The following is a 25,623-nucleotide window of genomic DNA, read 5'->3' on the forward strand; positions in this document are numbered from 1 at the left end:
GTTCTTTCGATCGATCGGTGTCTATAAAAGAATAAATAGGGTGAATGAAAGGACACGAAACTCACATTGCAAACAAATACTTGGCAAACTTTATTTTCAACGTATAGCAAAAAATATCCGCATATCGGTGTTTCCTGATATCGTATCGCGAACTTTGTATAATTTTCCACGTTTCGTTAATTTCTGTTCAAGAAATCGCACAGTCGTTCAGAAACGATCTTACCTTAAAACATTTACAATACATTTCTCCACGAAACGAAGTATCCTATCTAAAAATTCAACAATTTGAATGTCCCAAGCTATCGCTGTTACAATTTTTAGTCAAATCGGGTCTATTTATTTTTACTGACCCGAACGAAGTGGCAGGTCGAATCGATGGTGCTCGGCGCGCTTCTACCTACCTGAACTTTTTTTTAGCTCGCATAATTAGTCAAACTAGCCTACCTTGCCCGTAATCATATGTCGAGATACTTATACACTGTAAAGCGAGAGAGAGAGAGAGAGAGAGAGAGAGAGAGAGAGAGAGAGAGAGAAAGAGAGAGAGAGAGAGAGAGAGAGAGAGATAAAGAGAAGGAGAGAGGCCCGTTCAGCGAGATTTCCGTTGATACGGCTGAGCCATGGGGAGCTGATATGTCTGTCGCGGTATTTTAGGCGCAGACTCGCGGTTCTTCACCGAGTCCACGCCCCCGGCTTCGATCCCGTCAGGGGTTCGAGAGAGGAGTGAGGACACGGAAAGGGAAGTGGAGGTGGACGAACGAGAGAGGGGTGCGAATTAAAAGGCCGAGAGGGAGCGAGATGGAGGCAGTGCGAGAGGGTAGGACGCACCCCCGTGAGTCTGTATGACGTCACGAGGGTCGAATCAATATCACGGAACCATTCCTCCGCTGTCGGTCCTTGACTACGAGAAAGATACCGACTGTTCAGTACGAGGTGGCTTCCACAACCGTTAAGGACACCGAGAGCGCGTCGTTCTGACGAGAACGACGACGGCAACGACGGCGACGACGACAAAGAGGAAGACGAGGACGAGGACAACTGTCACGGGCATTGCACTCGTTGCTCGTCATCCTCTGCTACTTCCGTCACGTTTCTTCGTTAGGTTCTCGTATCCATCTTATCATCTTCCTTCGCGCGATTCCTTGCTTTTTCATGGTTGTTCCATCGTTTTCGAACAAGTTTCACGTTACTGTGAATGGTCGACGCGCAACAGTGACCGACAAGGAGCCGTCGAATTGTTCACGGACCGCTTTTCACCTGCGACGCTTGGAACGTGCGCGAGTGGTAGAAAGACGTTCGAAGATCACAAACATCGTTTGGTGCACCTGTAAGTACGTTTTTCTCAAGTCTGCAGTTCGATAGCTTGTTTGAAGAATGAGGTTTTTATAGACCCCCGCTGATGGCTTTGAACCGAGGTAGAGTTGTTTTGTGTATACGCGACCAATTTCATTTCCGCGTTGTCTGCTGTTGTTGTTCAGTTGGTGACATAAATGCGTGATACCGTTACCTACCGGCCAAGGTAGTGCGATCTATCGATTCCGTACCTTGTAGGTATTTATGAAACGCAAAAGGAAGAAACGTTCGTCTATCCGGTTTCTCCAGAAGGAAAACAGAATTACCGACTAGTGCCTGGTTTTATCTGTGTTACATGAGGTGTACTTCTCTCCACATATACACGCGGTTATGGTATTTCCTGGTTACGCTCGTACAAGTATAACATTTATTATCGTAGTGCCGTTTAACAGCAACATAAATCGAAATAAGTTAATAATAAGTCGATACGAAAAATTGATATTCTCTATCCAAATTGTTACAAATATTATTGAAACGTTGAAATTATAAAATATCTTGGTGTCTTGTGCGAAAGCGATCTCGTGTAAGAATATTCTCAAGTAAAAGTAATGCGATTATTCGGTAGCTCTTCGAGTAGATCAGATTGAACGAAAGAAGTTTGTTCTCCACTGTCACATTTGTCTCGTTTTTTTTTATTTTGGAAGAAACGCGTATACGTATCTAGGAGGATCCAGCTCGATGTATTTCAGGTGAATAACTGTACTGATCGACACGATCGGTATCAGTGCCATAGGCGAAGCAAAATTTCGAGAAGGAAGGAAAAGCAGCAGCAGAGTAGCAGCACGCTTGGTGAGTTGGGTGAAAATCGATGGCCATCAGTGCCCATGGGCGGCCTCGCGTTTAGAACAAGGAATAGCCCCTCCCAGAAGACCTCGCTCCGGTGGGGCGACTGCTGCCCCCCAAATCCCAACCCTCCGTCGTCGTCGGCCGTCTGGAAGGACCGTCATCAGGACATGCCGCCGGTACCCGTGTGAGGCTGTCCCCCACTACTTCGTGATTGTACCCCGCGGGGTCTTCAGAGGTACCAGTAGTTTATTCTTATCGATCCACGCACGAAAATTCCTCGACATGCATGTTTCGCTGCATAAGCTTCCTTTACTTTCTTCTGATTCCCCATGCTTTCATCTCTTCTTCGTGTATATGTAAAAAGGAACTTATCGGAGATTTGAATTTGAAAGAAGATATACCTTAACGCTGTTTCTATGGGTAATTGGGAAATATGATTTTGTTAAAAATGAATTTATCGAAATTATGAATGTACAAAGTTCGTATAAGTGGAGAATATACAAAGTATAAATTGGATATCGATCAGACGTGTTGGAACTTCGTTATGAAATTTTCTCATAAATCGCGTGAGATATCAAACGTCGGCTAGCCATCGCAATTGCAAATTTTGCTGTTGTTTAATCATCGGAATTTTCTTCTTTGAAGAGATGCAAACGCGATATCAGTTTTGCATTTCTCCTGTTTAAGTCTGTGATTTTCTTACGAATATTTCACTTCTAAGTAATTTACGTTTCAATAATTTACATTTTATGAAGTTACTATAATTTATCTGATTATTGCTATGTGGTGTTAAATTGTGTTCACGATACACGGTAAATTTATAGCAATTTTATGTTAAGATGTAAATTTAAAAAATTAGTCGTGGTAACACCGACCCGAACTTTGTTTTCATACAGTCGAGAAATGCAACAGATAGCAGATATAATACGATGTTTCATTCTTTCAATTTCAATTATTGCAAATTAATAATCGGTACCAATGTAATATGCAGGTAGTATCAACATTTCGAAGATATTTACCTCGTGTTAAGAGAGTGATGCAAATAATCCAGCTTTGTCTATTAATTCCGCTGCATTTATTGACAAGGCCTTGAACCTTTGTGTTTTATTTACGTCTTCTTGCTTTTTTACGTTAGTAAAGCTATGCGTTTTTTTTTTCTTTTTTAATAGAAGAGTTAGCCCTATATAGTGTGAAGCAAGACTAATGGGATTAGAGGGTGAACTCAACCGGGCGATTTAAATGCCTTCTGGGTAGGAACATGGAATTTACACTTAACTGCACGCATTAGGTGCGAGCGGATCGACCGCCGCATTAATTGACTAGAAAAGCAGAGTGCAATTTCACCAAGATGATTGAATTCAAAGCGAAATATAGATTCTCTGGGGTACCTAATGACGCGCAACGTTTGAGAATGTTATGACATTAATTATTACATACCTAATTAATCAGTAGTGTTCCCTATTAAAACGATTTTAACTCATGCTTTAAAGCAATTTACTAGTTGGATTTGATTAATTTTAGTTAATTTAAGTTAACGAGATTCGGGGATTTTTCCAGAAATTGTTTAAGCTGAGACTAATTTGACGATCTAATTATAACTAAGCTCATGAGTGGATAAATGAGTTCAGTTGTATGAAAAATAGCCTTCTGCAATAAGTTCGCAATGTGGCGTTGTTTTATTGTACAAATTGTGCAACTCTTTTACTTTACATTTATTCAGTTGAGACTGAAAAATGGTAGAGGTATCCTTCATTTATTTAATATATTTAATCTTTTAATATTGTATTTAATGTTTATTAATTTAATCGAGTCATTTACCGCGCAGTTAATGTAACTTTGATAGCAACCTAAGAACTCCTATACTAATCCTTATGTCAGTTATTTTCAATAATTGCTACTTTCTCATAATATATAGCTTTTCATTTTCTCTCTTACTTTTCTCGATTTTAATTTTAATTCGTAATCAATTCGTGACGAACCAGATGGTTGTCGACACAAGGGAAATTTTCTTCTTAAATTTCTTTTAACTTTTCATCTGTATTGAAAGAGTTTTGAACATTTGCATTTAAAGACGTCGATAAGTAGACCGTGGAATTTTATGCATTTCCGAGCTCAAAGGCGAAAAACTGCAGAGTATATGTATACAGCGTGGAAAGATACGTGAAATATTCAAAATACAGTATTCACGTAATATCTAACCGTCATGAGATTAATGTCGTGATATGTTACAATGCAACTTTTAAGAGGATTGTTATAAATGTCCTGATACCATTGTGAAGTTCATTGGACATAAAATCCTATTATGAATGAAACTACACATCCCATTTAAAAAAGTAGGATTAATCCATATCTTTTAAATTTGAGCGTATTATAATTTTATACTATTATATAACATTGCGTTCATAGTTAAAAAAAAATTCATCTCGAAAGGATTAGCCAGTGAAAGAAATTTCCACTCAATTCCAATTTTACGAGCCGCGTGCATAGGAATATAACTTTACACAAACAAGCATCAGCAGCTTACTAACAAGTATCGCAGAATTTCTTCAAACTCGTTCGTTATTATTGTAACATCGATATCGACAATTCCTGGAATTATTTTACGAATGGAACCTATTTCCCATTTGTAAACAGGTATCCGAATCTCCCAAAATCAGATCAACCGCCATACCTCTCGGACTTGCGTCTCCGTCAGTTCGAGTTCACGCAAGTGGACCCGTACTCCCCGAAGATGATCAACATAGCGGGTCTCGTCTCAATCATCCTGTTCTACGCGCTTATCCTAGCCGTAGGAATATGGGCGGCCAGGAAAAAGGAAGCTGGCAACGACTCCGAGGAGGAAGTGATGCTGGCAGGTCGTTCCATCGGTCTGTTCGTCGGGATATTCACGATGACAGCGACCTGGGTCGGCGGCGGATACATCAACGGCACCGCCGAAGCTATTTACACGAGAGGTCTGGTTTGGTGTCAGGCTCCGTTCGGATACGCCCTTAGCCTCGTTTTTGGTAAGTTTTACGACGTACAATTTTCGTCAAAATCTCAGTTCTCTTCGTTTCCTTTGATTCTTTAACACGTTCATCCTGGTCTCAATGTCTGTGAATCATAATGGTTTACTGCTACTTTTTCTAAGATAGTGCACTCTGTTTATTGCTGTAGAAAACTCATTGCGTTTTGTCAGTCAAAGTTACGAAAATGTATCATGATAGAGAATAAAGTTATAATTCAATCAATCGAAGAGTGCTCGTAGAAGACGCTGTAAGTGCCGAGGAACAAGTCTTCCAGGTGAAAAAAAAATCTTATGCGTTTATGTAGCCCAAATTCATGAAAAAGGAAAATGCATCTGTAAAAAAGTCTGTATCTCTTAGTTGTAAAGAGAAATCAATGATCCATTCATTTAGATAGATGGCATAAACAAAGCCTAAGAAATAATTTATATATACTACAGTATTCTCATAGGTATGTAGAATATTTTCAAGAAATCAAAATTTTTCAAGTTTGGTACTCACAATGTTTTCTATAAATACTCTTCAATTATGAAACTAGGGGGATAATACTTTGAAAAGTCGAAGTATTCTGATTTCCAACCACGATGATACTCTACTATAAAAATTTGTATATATAATATGAAGTATATATCAAATTGTTGTTATTAATCATTAGTATATTACAATGTATACGTACCAGTTCTCAACAGCTTAGATATTTCGAATTGTAATTACTTAGAAATTGATGGATAATTGAGACTCCGATGTATCTGTTTATATATGTACATATAAGGACTCAACTGATACACAATATACAATATATAGTATATGTATACCGCTTGATTCGATTAAAAATATTTCTCGGTGGCTATTTTTTCATAGTTGGAGAAAGCTTATGGTCGTTTGGAAACTTGCTATTTCTTACGGCGTAGTATAGCAAGATAATAGATCGTAATCAAGACTCCTACGCGTAATAAGTTTTTAACGTAGTCGAATGGCCTCGAGAAAGAATAAACATGTGTATAACCATCCATTGAAACTATAGGCGTCTGTTCATTGAATGATTGTATAAAAAATGTATCGCTATATGTACATGATGCCGACTTATAATGTAGAATGTAGACTATAGTCTCTCTGTGCAAATTCATATTTTTATGAATACGATCTTTCCTTTCACACTCGACGTTGCCTACAAGCAACATTGTGTACTTTCAAATATTATTGATTAAGTAAACAACAAATGTATATATTTTCACTAAAATGGATCCTAACATCGGAGTACTGTATGTATTTTCCTAAAAAGAAAATGCGAAATCCGTGTTTAGGTTGCTAATAACTGGCAAAAAAGAAGTTTCATCGACAAGACGAAAGGAATATTTGACAGTAAAAGAGTCGAAGAAATGAACATTTGTGTCAGCCCGTAAATTGCAAAATCAATCCTATACTTTGGATATTCTGTATATTTTGGATATTATATACACCTTCACGCATAAATCATAGGACACAGTCTAATTTCAAATACTAACTTTAATAAAATGGGCTTATATTATATATAATTGAACACTTCTTATAATATATTAATTATCCTGTGATTTACAAATGGTAGTGTGCGTCCTTGTATCTTCTTTTTATATTTTTTATAATTGCCATAATTATTTTATTTAATAAATAAATATATATATACATTTTATAATTATTTTTCATTCTCTTACAATTTGCTGCACGTTATCAGTACTAATTGGTATCACGTTGATTGGTGTTACAGGTGGTATATTCTTCGCGAACAAAATGCGAGAACAGGGGTACGTCACGATGTTAGATCCTCTTCAAGATGCGTTTGGCGAACGTATGGGAGGTCTTTTGTTTCTTCCTGCCCTCTGTGGCGAGGTCTTCTGGGCCGCAGGTATTCTGGCAGCTCTGGGTGCGACGTTAGCGGTCATCATCGACATGGATCAGGGAACCTCGGTCATTTTGAGTGCCTGTATCGCAGTTTTCTACACTCTCTTTGGTGGTCTTTACTCTGTTGCTTATACCGATGTTATTCAACTTTTTTGCATCTTCATAGGCTTGGTGAGTTGCGAATGTTTTTACGTATACCATGAAATATGTACACACTTATTTTTCTTTCTTTTCTTTTTCAATAGTATTGATATATTAAGAAAACAATCTTTTTTGTAGCTAATAAAATAGTGAATAATATGTTTATTAATATAAATATAATATATTATTAATATTCTTATTGCAAGTGACACAGTGAGTTCTATAATGTCAATTTTTATGTCATCTTCTAATAATAATTTTTAGTTTTCTTCCTTTTTAATTTACCATTATTTCCTTTCCTTTTCGATTTCGTTTCATAACAATATATGCTAAGTTTTTTCCATGAAATTTGATATATAACATATCCTTCGATAAGAATATTTATTATATTCTTTAGGTACATTTCGATTTGAATTTATTGCGATATCTTTCTACCTTGCTCAGCAGGGAATGAAATTATTCTTTCTATAGGTTGCTATATTTATTTACAGCAACTTTTGTTTCATAAAGCCCTTAGGGGAAATTTATCATGCAGGGTTACAACGTGAAGGTTATCATCGATTTTATTCTCTGCTTTTACAAACCTGTTCGGTATTTTGTAATCGCTTATAGTACGTTATAATAATTACATATTCGTGTCTTAGAAGCAAACGTGTTCGATCATTCCTTAAACACAGTTTTCTAAATATATCATTACATCGCCGTATTATTTTTGACTCTGCGAAATAAAATTAGCCGTGAGACAAATATAGCGTTGTATCGCACTTGCAAAGTATCATTGATAAATCACTTCTATTTAAGGTAATGCGTTATTAGATCAGAAAGTTCTACGTTATCGAGTCGCTCGATTATCTGAGTCCTGTGGTAAAGTTGGCTTTGCTGATCGATACGAGGGCTCAAGTACCGCAAGTATTTATATTACCAAATTCATTCAATGTTACGTAGGTAGTGACCTACTTCTTCTCGCAAGAATATTATCAAACTATCATTTATTATAAGTTTTATCAGATTAAAGAATTTGCAAGTAACCTAGAACTTTTTGTCTTAGAGTCGCAATTTATTTTTATCGCCCTTCAAAGATATGCTTCCTTATATTTTGATATTTTAAATGGTTTCCTAAATATCTCTTTTTCATTCGATATTTATGCAAATTTAAAAATTATGCAAAATAAATAAAGACTCGTTTCATCTACTAAAAATTGTAACGAGTACATTCACTAAATTTATAAAAATTTCACTAGAAATATAAAATAAAATCTATAATTTACAGACATTTTAACTTTTTATTCTATTTTCTTTTGTATAGTCTTCTTTCGTACCCGTCCATTAAGTATAATTAATCGCGATAGTACCAGATTTTCTGGAAATAATTGTCTTTAACATTTCTACAAGTCAATGGATTGTAATATCTATCACAAGATGAGGATAACGTAATCTGTATTCATTCATTTGTAATTACTTTACTCAATGATAAGAATCGTTCTAAAGCCACCTTTGTAGTTTATCGCAAGATTTTCTGCCTTTCTCCCATTTAATTTGCATCCAATTAATTTTAATAGCAAAGTAATGGTATCTACTTCGTTCTCTGCTTCCAAAGAAGGAAATATTTCAAATTAGCAAAACAGTGGAATTTATATTTCATACAGAAAATATATTACATTAAATACAAATATTAATTTGCATCTTAGATTTTATGTTCGTTATTTAATTAACGACATTTCAAATTAAAAAATAGTGGAATTTATATTTTATACAAAGAACATGTTGCATTGAATACAAATGTTAATTTACATCTTACATTTTATGTTAGTTATTTAATTAACCACATTTCAAACTAAAAAATAGTGGAATTTATATTTCATACAGAAAATATATTACATTAAATACAAATATTAATTTGCATCTTACATTTTATGTTAATTATTTGATTAACAATGAATCACTAGAAGAAGCTCTCACGTTAAGAACATATCTTCTTACTTTTTTATTGAAATTTAACAAAAAGTAATATGCTGTGTCATGTGATATCTAATTTTTAAAGAGAGTATTATAATTTTGATTGCAGTGGATGTGTATTCCTTTCGCTTGGACCAATCCAAAGGTACAATCCCTTAAATCCATGGACGTGGATTGGATTGGTGAAGTGAAACCAGGAGAATATTGGTCCTACATAGACTATGGGCTTTTGTTGATATTTGGTGGCATCCCTTGGCAAGTGTACTTTCAACGGGTCTTATCTTCGAAAACGGCTGGAAGAGCGCAAGTGTTGAGTTACGTAGCTGCGGTAGGCTGTATTATCATGGCAATCCCACCTGTTCTAATTGGTGCAATCGCTAAAGCAACGCGTGAGTAAAATTATATTAATCTAAAGATACACATTTAGAATACTTTTATCTTAAACATGCACTAACCCATTAAGGTCATTGTTGCGACAAGACAACATTTCGTTTGCACCTTTCTTTCAAATCTATGTTATCGATCTGAATCTATTTGATTAAATTATCAAATTAATTAAAACATTTCAAAAATTCGTTATCGTTTTTCTCAACTAGATTCCGCAATTTTATGAAATTTAAAGAAATCGAAGTATTTAAAACATCGTGATAAACCATGAGCAAAATTTTCGCTAGTATATTTATAAAGCGATGCACGTATATTATAATAGTTCACTCTATAATACTTATTTATACTTTGTCCTTGCACTATCTGTTCATACGCGTATTTATGTATAGAATTCTCTTCGGAGTCGAAGGTGCTCGTACCATTACAGGCGCTACTGCATCATTCTTGTATTTTCTGTGCGACGTCGTGATTTATAACAACGAATTATAATTTTCACAATTATTTATACCACCAGATACTCTATAAATCTAAATTCTATCGTAGAATATTCCTCACATAGAAAGTGCATCAGTTTTGCAAACTCGTTTCGTCATTCGCAAACACGACCCAGCTGTACATTTTCTATGGTTTGCTAGAATAAAGAAAATTCCAATCTCATCGTATTAATAGTAAACGAGACGTTGTACGAATGGTTCGGGCGTCTTCCTACGAGCAACCTCTTCTGCTTTCGTTCGAGGGGAGAGAAACATGTTTCGTGGGTCCCCGAATCTAAAGGGGATTGAATTAGACCCGGTTTGCTCGTCATCCTCCCCATTCGCGTTCCTAGGCTACTTGACATTTGGTAGTACTGCAGAGAGAGGACTACTGGTATTTACAAGGTTCCAGGGCTAAGCAGGTCGGTGTTGTAACGGAAGGGTGTGTGGGCGAAGGGTGCCTTGATATCCCACAGCGTGTACAATAGCGTGGGATTTTGTCATATGGTGTTCTCGGTACGAGGGTGAGGGTGATAATGCGACTCGTACACTAACGCAGAGCACAATAGAACCGCTGGAACTAATGCGATACACTGTATCGGTATCTTGTGTATTTTTATTCCGAGGCACGAAAGCAAATAATTTCTTATCTACACGTGTCTACAGGTTGAGGTGTACGTCGATACAAAAAGCACAGACACGATGTCACATCTTATACGTACATGTATAGTAATAATATAGGTGTTACGTATATATGTAAGATTAAATTTATAGACGAATTTGAGAGAATGAATGAAGAAACATTTATACGTGAGAATCTTCGAACGTAAAATATCGTTCAAATACTGTACAATATTTTTCCTATCTAATTTATCATATTTTACCATCAAAATTCTCTGCTAGTCAAATAACGTATTTGTTTCGTACTTTTGTTACATAGTGGACATTGCATTCGTTAACATCTTCCATTTAATATGACAGGGGGAATATATTAGGGAAGATAAGCCGTTAGGATAAAACAAGATATTCTATAAACTGGGAAATTTTATTCGTTCTGAAACATTTGTAGCATTAGATGGTTTAATTGCTAATAGATCGATATAGAAATATAAGACCAATAATTCAATTATTAAATTCCCCTCTATTAGACGTTTCGCGTAAATTGAACTTCGTATTAAATTAGATTGATTTGTTCACTGTTTGGGATATCGCCCTTTTATAAAATATTTACATGGCATATAATTTTCTATCAATTCGTTTATATAACAACGAAAAATATTTCGAAATCTGTTGTAGCTTGGAACGAGACAGGATACACCGGTCCATATCCTTTCACCGAGGCAGAAACAAGCATGATTCTACCAATGGTTTTGCAGTATTTGACGCCAGATTTCGTTTCCTTTTTTGGGTTAGGCGCAGTATCAGCAGCAGTGATGTCTTCAGCGGATAGTAGCATCCTTTCGGCTAGTTCCATGTTCGCCAGAAACGTTTATAAATTAATCTTCCGTCAGAGGGTAAGTTCTTCGTTCTTACGTAGATGGTCGACTTTCTGTTTTTAATTTCGTGTTGTGTCATGCATTTAATCGTTCGGCAATCTCGCCTGTCATCGCTTTTAAATTTTATTTGACATCATGTGACGCACGAATCATCATCAGTATTATTTTCATCATGGCCATCGTCATCACTACCATCATGCGTTCTCCATCTTCGGTTCTGACTATTTATAGGAAAGTGGTTACAAAATTCGAACGTGTTTCACGTTCGAGTAATTGTTCGAGGAGCGATATATCGTTACTTTTTGAAACGGGGACGAACGTAACAAAATTGGAATCTACATTAGTTATTCGTCGCTTGACAAATAAGTCAGCAAAGTCAGTACCACAACAATGCTTTAGGTATCGGACGGCTCCGTCGGAGGAACGCAACGATCATGCAGTTTCGATATTGCATTCTAGTATTCGACGCGTGATGCAGATTCTTCAAACCGTAGTATTTCACATACGCATGAATATGGATCACGTGTTATCGATTTCCTTCAGGATCATAATTTTTAGTTGTGCATTCACGAGTAAAAATAACCGTGTCAAAAACTTCCACGTTTCATAGAACATCTTGCTCGACCATAGAAAACGTCTTCATTGGTTCGTATTTGCGTAACGATGTTTCACCAGTATCGTGCTCTCATCATCCCATATTTTCGTATTTGCCTCAAATCTCCTTTCTATCTCGCTCACCCGCCAATCCACTTCCTCGAACGATGCAGCCGATCGTAGAATCGAATCGACGTCCGCCCTCTCTACTAGCCATTTCCCCGTTAAACAGGCGTCGGAAATGGAGATCATCTGGGTGATGAGAGTGGGAATAGGCGTGGTCGGCATATTGAGCACAGTGATGGCATTGACGATACCCTCGATCTATGGCCTCTGGTCGATGTGCTCGGACTTGGTCTACGTGATCCTCTTCCCTCAGCTGTTGATGGTGGTCCACTTCAAAGAATACTGCAACACTTACGGCAGTCTAGCTGCTTACATAATAGCCTTCATTGTGAGGATTAGCGGTGGTGAGCCGTTAATGGGTTTGCCCGCGCTCATTCACTATCCAGGGTACGACGAGGAGACGAACACTCAAGGGTTCCCCTTCAGGACAATGGCGATGCTGATGTCGTTGGTGACGTTGATAAGCGTGTCGTACGGCACGCAAGTAGCCTTCCTGACGGGCAGGTTGGCGCCTGGATACGACTTCTTCAGATGCGTGGTCAACATACCAGAAGACGTCGAAAGAGTCGGACCAGATCCGGCGGAGGGCGAACAAATGGCTGTCCTAGCTGCCGGTATTGGTAGACTTTACGGTAGCAAAGACGAATCGAACGGCCGAGTTAATCCTGCGCTCGAGCCGGACTACGACATGGAGCCGGAATGTAAGATAGCCGGGGAATCGGATGGCGTCGTGGCTGGAAGCGGTGGAGGCGGAGGTAGAGCGCACCTGGTGCCTCATGGACCGAACGTGCCACGACAGCCGCAATCCAGCACCGCGTTCTAATTCCTGGTTCCGTGATCGGATGCTGTGACCAACAATAAGTGCGGCGGTGCAGGTCCGTCTTCTGTTCTTCTTCTTTTCCTTCAGACTTTTAGTTCTTTTCGTTTCTTCCTTCTATACGTCATTTCCATAGCATTCGTTGTGAAATTGTCTGAAACGTCGATTTAGATTTTTTATAACGTATATACAGCGAACAGTTTTCATCGATCGCGTTCGTTGCTAAGATTAATTTTGTACGAGATCGAATATATGATCGTTAAGTATTATTTCGCGCGATTATTCTCCTCGTTGAAGAGAACTTTGTCGAAGGATAGAAATCCTGATTCTGTTGCTTCGGTTTCCCAATTTGCTCTCACGCTTTTTCTCCTTCCCTCCTCTCCTCACGTCTAGGAAGCTCCGAAACATGCCAATCTGCTCCAAGTTCTTCACGAATCTTGTTTCATAGTTGTGTTTATACGTAGCTACAGTTCTATAGCGATGTGTACCTGTTTGAGAATGCTCATGCGTTCTCTATAATAGTGAAAGCAATAGAAGAAAGGAAATGTATAAAAGTGGTCGAATGAGCGCGAAAATGGAACTGGAAGGAAAGTGCAATACTTTTAAATATCGGAGCTTCTTGGATAGTTGGGCGAGGTAATTTCTGCCTGTACCGCCAATTAGGCCTAGTAATCTGTTTCCTTTTTGAGAAATATACACACAAACACACACACACACATACAATTATACGTATATAAATTACATTTATATGCAATTATATATGTGCGCGTACGTATGTAATTGTATATAGACATATCAGAAATTTAGAGTTTATCAAACTGCTTGGGAAAACCAGCGTCTTGATGCACGACCGATTCGTCCTCGTTACTATCAAGTGTATTTCAGAAATCGTGAGAACGCGAGGGGAAAGCAACGAGATTATCGAGAGATTCAATGTCGGCTGAAACAGTTCATCAGACACTGACTCGGGACGAGCGGCTATCGTCGGATAGGATAGAGTCTATAGATGAACGTTACATGCAAAGTTTTTAGAACGAGTTAAATTAGACGGATCACGTTATCGTTTAGTCCTCTTCCACGTGTATCGTTCCACTTTCTTCGTCCTATTCATTGTCATGATATTAGTATTTAATAATATACCGTCATTGGTTAGAGTCCATCTTAGAATCTCGATGTTAGAAAAAAATATAAAAGTAAGAAAGAAACAAAAAGACGTTAAGAGGCTTTTGTACGTGCGACTCATCGTTCTTCCCTTGCTTAATCTGACTGGAAACATAGTCAATACATACGATGCATATATACGTTCGTTTATACTATAAAAAAACGAAGCGGAGTTAGGCGTTATAAATTAGTATGTCACGTAGCCGCTCGTAGAACTCCTCGAGATTTTTCGTGACTCACGCGTTAAAGCTACCGGGGTCAGCCAACTCGAATTTTTCTTTTGCATCGATGATGGTGATTTGAAGGCACGTAAATCTCAACTCAATCAATGATACAGAGCCCGATGTTATATTCGACACATTCGAAACCACAGTTTTTGTTCTTTATTTATTCGATGTACAACTGGCCTCGGAGTTAGATCGAAGGGTTCGATAAAATTTTGCCTCGGTAAATTGTCGATTTTTATAAAATTCTTACGTTTGTCTGATAAGCACAATGAATCGTAAAACTATAAACGCGATACAAAAATTAGGAAATCGTAAATATCGTAAATGTAGATCACGATGTAAGACGACATCGTAATTATTAAAAGACATCAATTGAACTTAAAAAATAAAATATTCGATTCGATAAATATCATACCGGTTAAAAGTTTTTGTATAAGTATTGCACCGATTAACTCACATCTTTGTACTAACTCATTTCTAAACGTCCATAAACGACATAAACGAATAAATTAACGATCGAACACGATGCGTGAGTGAACGGATGATCGTGTACACAAATCGGTCGTAGCACAGATTCGTTGTGTTTATTATATAGTATATATACATATATATATAAAATGTATAATATAATTAACATTATCGGCATTAAAATGAATTGCGAGTGAATTAGCAGTATCGAACAGAAGAGAAAAAGAATCAGATTTCTCGCCGCATGTACACACACACACACACACACACACACACACACACGAAGACTAAAGTCGTAGTTTTTAATGTCGCTGATGCGAATTATCGCCGCTGTTGTTAATTTTGACGATTGATTTATCGGGTAGGTTATTGTTTAACGTAGCCGTTACGTTGTTCACGAAGGCCACACGGTAATGCCTATGTAGTAGAATTATTGCTCGTTATAGTTGCTCATCCCATTCTTTATCGCAAAAGAAAAACAAAAAAAAAAAAAAAAATGTAACAGAGAAATCGTGAGCAAGTGGTGTGTGTATAATTGTTAAGCGAGTAGTTCCTACTCAGTCTCCGAATTTCACAATGTTTTCCCACGTCCCTGAATATCCTTCTTTGACGGTCGAAAGTTTCGTTGGACGATGATCGGTGAACGTAATTGAAGAGAAACATAAACGGAACCTCTTAACGAGTTTCTCATTTACCGTTTTCGGTAATGAACATTCATGGACAAATATATGATCGTTACATCTACAAAAACGCGCGCGAGAATTAATTTTTTTTGCGAAACGAAGCGTGTGCGAGTTTTTTTTACCTGTCACGCGAACGTCCAAGCTCTTTCGACGCTTGTCTCGAACCTTTTCATTGGTCGTCACGGTCGATCGCAATCATTTTACGCGACTCAAGCGAATAACGCACACAATGAAATCGTAGCAGTTTTACGCAATTATTTTAAAGTAGACATGAATCGTCGTTGGAAATAAGCAAACTTTCATCCGTCGTTATCGTTTACCATCCTCCTTCCCAACTAGGGGTATTCAATCATTAGAATGTGGTCGTTTTGCCATACCAACCACAGGGTTAAAAGTCACACGCGGATTATTCATTTAACCTGTCAGATCTTAGGAAGCATCTTCTTAATCACGAGGTAACGGTATAAGAAAATAACGACGTTAGTTCCGTACGGAAGTAGCTTTTAAGCGTACGCTGTCGTAGAAGATGTAGCGCTCGTTAAGCGAGGCGTCTTTGCACGACCAACGGTGGTGAAATTACATCTAGACAAATGACAGAGGGAAGAGAATGTTTCCTGTGCATCACGATGTATACACAGACGCATCTTCTGTGTATTTTCATTCGGTTGCTGTCAACAGATAGAAGACTTTCACTCGGCTATTAAGTCCGCGATGAGTTGGCTGGTTAAGTCAAGCTATTTGCAGACAACGGAGAGCGGAATTATCGTTATTATATCGCCAGTGTGGCCACTTTGTAGCTGGTAACCGCGTTCTTTTCGCTATATCCTTTTTACAACCAGAAACAGAATTAGACGATCATAAAACGTTTCTTTGCGGATGATCGGAATTGCACGTAGCTCAGATTGAAGGAACAATTAAGCGAGGAACAGAAAAAGGAAAAAAGAATTCCGGGTTCAATGAGTTTGCTTGGTTTCATACTGGCTCATCGTTGAAAGATTTTACGCTGTCAATGACATACGTACGCCGTAACGCGAAACCGAAGATACTTCAAGTCAGGAAGAATACGGATTAGAATGCGTTCAGAATTGCCTATATTATTTTATCGCCAGTATTTTAATGATACGATAGGCAAAGTTATTTTTATGATTTATAATAGTTACTGTATATCATCTCGATTCTCGATAGAAGCTGAATTTCTGATCGTATAAAGTATATAAAAAGGATCTCGTTTGAGACGACAGGTTAATGTAATAATTCATAGCATATCTTGGTTCGTTAATTCACCCTGTTCCATCGAAACGGCATACCGTGTAAGAGGAAAGAAGGAGAATCTCGCGATATGCGAATGAATATTGTTGCGTAGATAAATCTATATGATAAGATCCGATGTATTTCTAGTGGCGTACGTGTTAATTATGAGACAGCCACTGTCACGTACATATCAAATACCATGCATTGTAATCAACGATGTAACGGAAAATCTATACATATCATGATGCGTGCTCTACATTATACATACATACATTAGGTATACTAGCGTGTAAGGTAAGGAAGTACGTAAGGAGGGGAAAAACATGATAAAAAAATATATATAAGACATGTATATATGCGTATTATATATATATATATATATATATATATATAATATAATATATAATATATATATATATATAGTGTGGTTATCCTCTCGCAAAAAGAGATCGATGGTTTCGTAACTCCACAGAATTAGGGAGACCCTCTTCAGTTTTTGCGAGCGACGAGTGTCTCCTTAATTCCTCTTTAATTCCGGGTGTACTATCCAGCGATCTGGCCAGAGGAGAAGAGAAACGAGGGCTCGCGTGTATCGCGAACTAATTAAAAAGCGAAGAAAAAATGTGCGAACGATGGGCTGCCTGAACGCCGAACGCGAAACGAAAGGTTCAATCGAGCTAGTGATGCGAACTCGTTACTATAATAATACGCAGCGTTACGGAAACGCAGTGTTCCACAACTACTCACCTGCTTTGAAACGGAATCGCGTACCTAATGTTATTGTAACTTTCGTCCTATCTCGCAAGCCTGGGACGCCTACCTATCATAGAGTATTATTATGTGTAAAAACAAAGAAAAATGCCCGACTTACCCGTAAGAGCATATATATGTATATGTATTACGAAAGCGTTACCGATACTGTATTATACGACATATTATACGTGTATAATTGAGAAATTGAACGCGATGTTGATCGTAAATGTTAAAAATAAAAAGTGTACGAAAAAGTTAGAGTTGTTATTTTAATAATTATCCCCAGCAGCGAAATAAGAGTCGCAAAGAATTGCATTTACGGCTACGTAAACGCGAAATTGAAAGCGCTACGTTGCTTCGAGAACTTTCACTTTGATTAACAGTCGTTAACCCGGTTAACCCGTTGACTAATGTTGGCGCCTAAAGGCGCTTATTGGATTTGCACTTGTGATACTGCAGGCGCCTAAAGGCACTTAAAAGAATTGCTCTTATGATACTGTAGACAACTATAGGCTCCCGGAAAATTTTATCGACCATAATTCCAGGAAATGTCGCTTGAACCAGATGTAAGCGAATGCTAATTCGACAATTACATATTCCGTTAGTCATATATTATTTAAATATGTTTATTTTTCAGTTATTTTTTTTTTATATCCTTGAAACGAAAAATTGGGATAAGAGAAAGGTCAGGAAAAGTACATGCAAACGTGAACCAACGAATAATTTATATTTCTGATCCTGTGGAAACAAGTGATTTCGAATAAATGAGAATACGAATGAATAAACGATATTGCTTTTATGTAACGGAATTCAGTGTTTTAATTATTTCAATATAGTTCCTCAGAAATGTAAGCCTAACAAAAAATTTCACTGTTCTTGGTTTAAGTCGCGATAGAACTCCTACTGTATGGTATGCCTGGTACGTCTCAAAGTCTGCCGTAGTCAAAGGGTTAATACCATCGCGGACATATGAAAATTTATATCTCTATGAACCCAATTGGAGAAATGAAACCTACTCGGAGATTTGTTTTACTCGTTATATATCATGACGAATATTTTGCATATTTCGTATATTTTTGTATATATGCATTCTTTGCACTTTTATGCCTTTGATGCCACCATGCTTTTATCCCATAAATGCGTAAGCATCCCCAGTTGCGAATTAAATTCATCGTCCTCGCGTTTCTGAACGGATTTCAAAGAGGAGACCTTCGTTTTTTGAAGAAACGAGGCTAACAATTATTCTCGAGAAACGTGGTCATTACCTGACGTTGAACATCTATTGCAGAAAGGGAGTGGCAAATAGGTCAGGACGCATTCCGTTATAATTCGAGCGAATCAACGTAGGAGCCGTAGGTCCCGATATCGATACGCGTTTTTAGCTAGGTTACGACAGAAATAGAAAGAACTCTTACTTATTCATGCCTTCCCGGTATTCGAGTTAGGGAATCGATAAATCGACCGACCGACTACGTCGCCCAACTAACCCTACGACGAGCTCAATCGCCTTACGTGTATGTATAGTCGTTGGTCTTTATTCTAGCTACAAAGGGTAGGTCGTGTCGCAATGAACTTCCATCCGTGATTACGTTTCTTTTTCCAGCGTAGCGGCTTTATTAGTACAAAAAGCATTTTTACAAAATAAATAAGTTACAGGCTCTGAATGAGGAACGAATTCATCTTCGTGTCTCTTTCTTCCTTTCTTTCCAATTTGCCTGCCTCTTTCAGAGACTCTCGTGCGTACGAAATTCGGTCCTTTCGATTCGATGCGATGGTAAGTATTATCAGCGGACGGCTTCCTAAGAGCAAATAGGAAGAGAGGTAAGCAAAAGCGTCCCGAGTCTTTTAAGTTTCTCGTATTCCCTTTCTTCCGTTTGCTTTCAGAAATACGCCTGCTACGATACACACTGAAGTCCTCGCAAGGCAGCGGCCGTTACCGCGTTACTGTTAAACTTTTAATGCGGATCCTGAATACTTGGGCGATGATTTTAGGTTCGCGAGAATGACCTCCGATTCCGCTTCCTTTCTTTTCGTTTCATCGGCAGATGTTCCATTGGTCTGGTTAAGATCAACGTTTGGAATGAGTTTGTTGTGTCTGGATCGTGACATGGAGGATGTCGATGTGTCAAAATTCTTTTGGACCGTTCGAAGGTGGTTGATGGTTGGTGAAACATGATCGAAGGTCGTCGCGCGAGATGAAAACTTCTTCCGATTAATATTGGTAGCCTCCGTTGCTGGCGTAACTTTGACCACCTCCGCCGCCGGAGTAGCCACCGCCACCACCGCCACCGGAGTAGCCACCACCTCCGGAATAACCTCCGTTACCACCTCCTCCAGAGTAGCCACCGCCGCCTCCTCCAGAGTAACCACCTCCGCCACCTCCAGAGTAGCCACCACCGCCGGAATAGCCACCGTTTCCACCTCCGCCGGAATAGCCACCGTTTCCACCTCCGCCGGAATAACCTCCGTTTCCACCGCCGCCGGAGTAGCCTCCGTTTCCACCTCCGCCAGAGTATCCACCGTTTCCACCGCCGCCGGAGTAGCCACCACCACCGGAATATCCTCCGTTTCCACCTCCAGAGTAGCCACCTCCGCCTCCAGAGTAACCACCACCGCCTCCAGAATATCCACCGGAACTAGAACCGATAACGATTCCAACATTTCGATTAGTGATTGTCAAAGTTTCTCGATACATATGTATGTACATGGAATTATATACAGCGAAAGAGAGAAAGAAAGTTTTAGAATAAATTTCTAGATATAAATTAAAAACAGGCTGGTCTCGCTAAAGTTCTCGAGCCTGCTGCTTCGTTCTTTCGATCATTTTGGATGGAATTGCATTCTTTCCAAATTTAAAGAAGATATGAAAGAATCGTAATTGACAGGCATGACTTTTTCGTTTGATATTGCGCTACAATTTCTCATAAAATGTTACGAATCCATTTCGCTTGAAATAAGAATGAGATTTGAATACTAGAGAAGCTGGAGAACCGCAGTAGGATTAATGTGTGCAATACGTGCTGTGAAAGGATTTAATCCTAATTTACTTAGAGCTACTTGAGTATGAAAAAAATATCGTAAAAAAAATATTTTACCCTCCGAAACTGCCACCACCGGTGCTAGGTGTACCGTAAGTGGAAGATGGTCTCGAGTATCCGCCGCCACCGCTGCCTCCAGTAGGCGCGCCATAGCTGGTGGACACTCCACCACCTCCAGAAATAGGTGCTGAGTAACTAGCGGATATCGATGATCCACGCGATGGTGCGCCATAGCTCGACGACAATCCACCGCCGAAGCCGGTGCCGCCTCCAGGAGCGCCATAAGTGCTAGACGGTCTTCCGCCACCTGATGGTGCACCATAGGTCGAGGATGGTCTGCCACCACCGTTGGAAGGTGCTCCGTAGGTGCTAGATGGTCTTCCTCCGGATGGAGCGCCATAGCTGCTGGATGGTGCTCCATAGCTACTGGATGGTGCTCCATAGCTCGAGGAAGGACGACCGCCACCACCGCCGCCGCCGCCTCCACCACCACCGGACGGTGCACCGTAGGTGGAAGATGGGCCACCGCCTCCTAAGTTCGGTGTCCCATAGCTTGTTGATGGTGGTAAGTAGCTACCCGAAATTGGAGCTGTAAATAAACGTTTTTTCACACCAGGAATTCTCAACTTGTACGCACGACCTTCAAGCAGATCGCTAAGTAGTTTCGCGCCGTTGTTTTAATTTTTAGTAAAATAAGATTTAGATATATTAATATTTGCAACATGTTGCACTGATGACGTAAACATATTTGGTAGATACAGTCGCAAATATATTGTTAGATTTGTTTGTACGAGTATTTCTTATTACGTTTCTATCGGAAGCATTTTGCTGATCTGAGCTCTGTTTAATATGTGAATTTCGTTATATCACAAATACACAAATACAATACAACAAATATTACAAATGGTATATTTTCCTATTATTTTTATGCAATTATTCCTTTGTATTTTCTTCTTATAACTATATATATAAATATTGCAACTGTATGGAGGAAGTTAAATCAAAAGTCCTGTCTTCTTTGTAGATTCCGAAATTTCTATTACATACGTTACATTACAACATTAACGAGATCATGATTCTTCTTGTGTCTTTTTGTTCTTATCTTTGTCATTAGTCGGTGAAAGTGTGGGAGATCTCTAAATGACTTCGCCTTGTTAATTATGTCGTGTGATCGTAGTTTATAACTTCATACAGTGTTCTCTAAACTCATCTACAACCTTCTCGGCGAATCTGCTGAGATACCACTACCTTTGAAATTGCCGAGGTCAAGAGCCACGATCTGTTCGCATTGTCTTTAATCAAGTTCGTGACTGAACTTCCCCTACTGTCCTTTATTGTTTCATTGCCTGACAGAGCATTGCCGGAAGAATATTCGTAATTGAATATTCAAGGTTCGCTTAATGACTTATTTCGCTATTTAAGAACTACAATCTTGTTTTCAGGCCATGTCATGAAATAAGTGAAACGATGCCTTTCGTCGAGTACTTTTTCTGTGAATAACAACAAAATATTTCACGCTGGTTTTCACTGGAAATTTTTTTCGTATTTTAACTAATTTAGACTTAAATAATTTTTACTTTTAGGCACTTTTGTTACAAAATTGTTGATTCTCAGTTAATCTTCTTACAAAACGAATATTATAATTTTTGTATATTAAAACGAATGTAAATTAAAATAATTTTTGCCATTCCATGTGAATTTCAATTTCTCAAAATTGCATAATTGCATAATAAATAGTTTCTTACGTAAAGTGAAATTTTGATACTTAATTCAGTCAGCACGGAAGTACTTACGTGATTACTATTCATTAAACATAATTTAAGATTTCTTCGATAAAATAAACTATAAAATAGATTGCAACAAAATCGCAAGTAGATTGTAACGATTTCTATTCAGAAACTTGCTTGTCCCGTGTATTACTTTTAATAATAATGATTACATCGCTTGCGATATCAAAATAGAAATTATATCGATTCCTTTGATTTCGTAAAAACAAAACGAAAAATTATTCGAGTTTCCTGCTCTATATTTTATCACGGCTACATAATGACACAATATTTCCTGAATCTTGCCGTAGATGAGAAATACAAGTTCTTTACTGCGAAAACTATATGAAGGAAACTACTGTAAGAAGAAAAAGATGGAAGAGCAGCCTTAAAATTCAGATTAATGTACCGGTAAAATATTCAAAACCTAATCAAATTAATCAATTGATCCCGAAATCGTTCTACTATTCAATTTTGCAGCTTAACGTGTATCTCTCTACGCTTTGCGTAATTTTTAATATATTGCTTGTCAGGATATTCAATTGTTGAAAGATATTAAAATATCATTGTGTGTAAAATATTATTTGGTTTCTACAAAACAGATTCTCTCCACTGACAGCTATTTTACGTTAAAATATTTCTTCTTAGTTATAGAGCCACGTAAAGATCAAGGGACAGAAATATGTTTATCGAGTTTTCTTTCTATCATCTTGTGTACAATATCTATATACTGTGCAATACTGTATAATATCTAAATAATGTATGGAATTTATATTGTATATAGTACAATATAATTATATATAATTATATACAATTTAAATATATATACGTGTATATATTTATATAAAATATATGTCTGTATATACACACATAAATATGTGCATATATACTGTTTATACATATATGCAAGTATACTTTGTTTAATGTCGTGCTGAAAAGTCTCCTCTCTTTATCCGATCGATTAAAAGACGAATCTAATTTTGAAATGGCCCGGTGCGGAATATTTGATTTTATCGAAACGGTTTATATTCGTTCGCAACCATAGAAGAAGTGTGTCAGATGGCGAGATATCGGTTCAATTTTCACATTAGCTTACTAGTACGTGCGACATCGTCGATGAGCCGTATCGATAATTCACAGCGCCTCGTCCTTTGAATATTTCATTCCTAGTTGCTCGAAGCAGTGACGACGATTTCTATTTTTTTCCGCGTGCTAATTTTTCAATTTCACGTCCAATTTTCATTCACCAGCGAACGCAGGACGTTCGTCCACGAGGAGAAACTTAGAGCTGCGCGACCGCGTGTAATTTATCTTTCACCCGGTTCAATCAGTGCAAAGTGATAGTTCCGCTACGTGTACGCTAATCAGAAGCATCGTGCTATCATGTATGTCGCTTTCTGTCAATTTTTTAAACTTTCTAGTTCTTTTTCGTGGCTTTCGACTTTCTATGCGCTTCGGCACGTTTTCCGTCAAGTAGTTTCGAAGGGTAATAAAACGTCTCGACTATTATACTTTCGCTTCGCGACTTTGATTTTTAATCGTAAATCGGGTTTATTTTTACGAGTCTTTTTCAGATCGTAACTAGCGTACAGCCAGAGAAGTATAGTTGAACCGACTGTTTCAACCTGACATGGTTTTTCAACGTTGCCACTTGAAAAGTACCAACTTTTATGTCGATTGAAGTTATTATCTCGAGTTTGGAAACTAATATAGCTCGACACTTTGTTAAATGTCGTGTTATATTTTACTTTTAATGGATATTTTTAGCCGAGTATTCGTAATTCTACGTAACAAAAATATCGATCTCGTATTTAATTGTTCTGGATATTATTACTTTCTTCGCGTAGGTATCGAATTTTTCTAAATATTCTTACCCTCGGCGTAGATAGGTTGCAAGAGCAGGGCCGTAGCGAGCACGGTCGCTGCCAGGGGAGCCCATGTTTTCGCGGGCCTCATGATCCCTGACGAGTGGTTGATGTAGCTTCAAGATACAGCCGAAGCCGATTCACATGCACGAACTTTTACCCCGAGAGGACTTCTCGATACGCTCACGTGTGTAACGTAGGAAATAGGACGAAGAAATAGAATCAACTGTGAGCTAGAGGCGCGGAGGCGATGTGGCCTGCTCGACGCATCCGTAAGATTTCGTCTAACGTGCTTCAAACATCGTCGATCTCGCTTATATAGTTAACCGTCTTTCGGAGAAAGTCCTCGCGCGAGTGCAAGAGGATGCTACCAGGTAGGCAAGACTTCTTGGTGCACGTGGGAGGGGGGCGAGTTGTGGGGTGAAAGACAGTGAGGGAAGTGGAGGACAGGAGGGGATCGAGGACCTCGGGTGGAGGATCGGTAAGAGATGCGTCTTAGCATCGTGGTTGACCCTGGTCAGGCTGTTACTCTACTATTTTTTCCCTTCTTTGTCTCTTACATCGAAACCTGTTCGTCTTTGTTCTTCCTTTTCGATCCTCGTATTGTTCGCGTCTTTTCTTGTCGCATCACGAATTTAAAGCTCTTGTTATGATAAATTACCGCAGACGCGGCCTTGATGTCACAGCCGATGGCAGAGATCGGGAGATGATGACGACGGTAACGATCACCCGAGGCACCGACATGCCTGTTCATCTCGTGCCAGTTATTCGACGTTTCGTCATTTTATTAAATATCTATGTAGATTATTCGTTGCGTTCTTTGGTTACAACGACGCTCGCCGAACGTGAACTTTTCAAAGGATGGCCTTTGACTCGGGCTTCTGTCAACTCATTTATACGATAATCAGAAGTTAAGCTTTTAAAAGGAGGAGAAAAAGAGCGGACAGCTCGACCGATCTTAGTTTCGAACGACTTTGCGTAATTTTCGGTATTCTCCGAATGATTTACAAGCTTGCTCCGGAAGTGAAAACGCTGGCCTGTTCAGAGTGCGAATTTAATTCCTATTGTTAGTCAAATTTTGGGCGCTCGTTTGTTTCAATCGTGATGCGAATATAATGACGTCAAAAGTTCCTCTACGTTGATTTATCGAATAGGAAAGTAGTTGCATTCTTAATAGGAAGCTTTGTGTATTTTGAATTATAAGTAACCGAGTAGTTGGCCAATACCGTGTCAAATATTACGGGAATCTATTCTCAACTATGTGTTTCAATTTCATTAAAAGGAGTTTCTCCTAAAGTTTCTCCAAAACGTGTGTGTGGTAGTCATGGACTCCCTTGCTCCTTAAAACACTATACTTTAAAACCGTATACTTTTTTCAGTATGAAACAATCGTGGAATTGTT

The 25,623-nt window shown here is 38.4% G+C and overlaps 2 protein-coding genes across 4 annotated transcripts; one reads left to right on the top strand and one right to left on the bottom strand.

Moving 5' to 3' along the window:
• The first annotated feature begins 824 nt into the window (after positions 1-824).
• Positions 825-17,823, top strand: LOC122572244 (high-affinity choline transporter 1). 2 transcript variants are annotated; one of them, XM_043737025.1, is made up of 7 exons: positions 827-1,324; positions 2,040-2,371; positions 4,771-5,141; positions 6,886-7,190; positions 9,226-9,505; positions 11,273-11,490; positions 12,299-17,823. In XM_043737025.1, the coding sequence occupies exons 3-7, from the start codon at positions 4,868-4,870 to the stop codon at positions 13,013-13,015; spliced, it is 1,794 nt and encodes a 597-aa protein (XP_043592960.1). In that variant the 5' UTR covers positions 827-1,324; positions 2,040-2,371; positions 4,771-4,867; the 3' UTR covers positions 13,016-17,823. The 2 variants fall into 2 exon arrangements, with proteins under 2 accessions (XP_043592961.1, XP_043592960.1); XM_043737026.1 differs by lacking the exon at positions 2,040-2,371 and having other exon boundaries at positions 825-1,324.
• Positions 17,824-19,127: 1,304 nt separating this feature from the next.
• On the bottom strand, positions 19,128-24,540 carry LOC122572227 (loricrin-like). 2 transcript variants are annotated; one of them, XM_043736978.1, is made up of 3 exons: positions 24,231-24,540; positions 20,648-21,179; positions 19,643-20,188 (listed from the first exon to the last, which is right to left on the bottom strand). In XM_043736978.1, the coding sequence occupies exons 1-3, from the start codon at positions 24,310-24,312 to the stop codon at positions 19,765-19,767; spliced, it is 1,038 nt and encodes a 345-aa protein (XP_043592913.1). In that variant the 5' UTR covers positions 24,313-24,540; the 3' UTR covers positions 19,643-19,764. The 2 variants fall into 2 exon arrangements, with proteins under 2 accessions (XP_043592912.1, XP_043592913.1); XM_043736977.1 differs by lacking the exon at positions 24,231-24,540 and having other exon boundaries at positions 19,128-20,188; positions 20,648-21,160.
• Positions 24,541-25,623: the final 1,083 nt, after the last annotated feature.

This window comes from Bombus pyrosoma, linkage group LG10, assembly GCF_014825855.1.
Source record: "Bombus pyrosoma isolate SC7728 linkage group LG10, ASM1482585v1, whole genome shotgun sequence".
Lineage (NCBI taxonomy): Eukaryota > Metazoa > Arthropoda > Insecta > Hymenoptera > Apidae > Bombus > Bombus pyrosoma.

Excerpts from the sequence above, each read along its gene's own strand:
- LOC122572227 (XM_043736977.1), bottom strand. The coding sequence starts at position 21,032 with ATGGAGCACCATCCAGTAGCTATGGAGCACCATCCAGCAGCTATGGCG. Across the intron at positions 20,189-20,647 it reads GGTGGTGGCAGTTTCGGAGG|TTCCGGTGGATATTCTGGAG; the intron begins GTAAAATATTTT and ends TATCGGTTCTAG.
- LOC122572244 (XM_043737026.1), top strand. The coding sequence starts at position 4,868 with ATGATCAACATAGCGGGTCTCGTCTCAATCATCCTGTTCTACGCGCTT. Across the intron at positions 7,191-9,225 it reads TTTGCATCTTCATAGGCTTG|TGGATGTGTATTCCTTTCGC; the intron begins GTGAGTTGCGAA and ends TTTTGATTGCAG. Across the intron at positions 11,491-12,298 it reads AATTAATCTTCCGTCAGAGG|GCGTCGGAAATGGAGATCAT; the intron begins GTAAGTTCTTCG and ends CCCGTTAAACAG.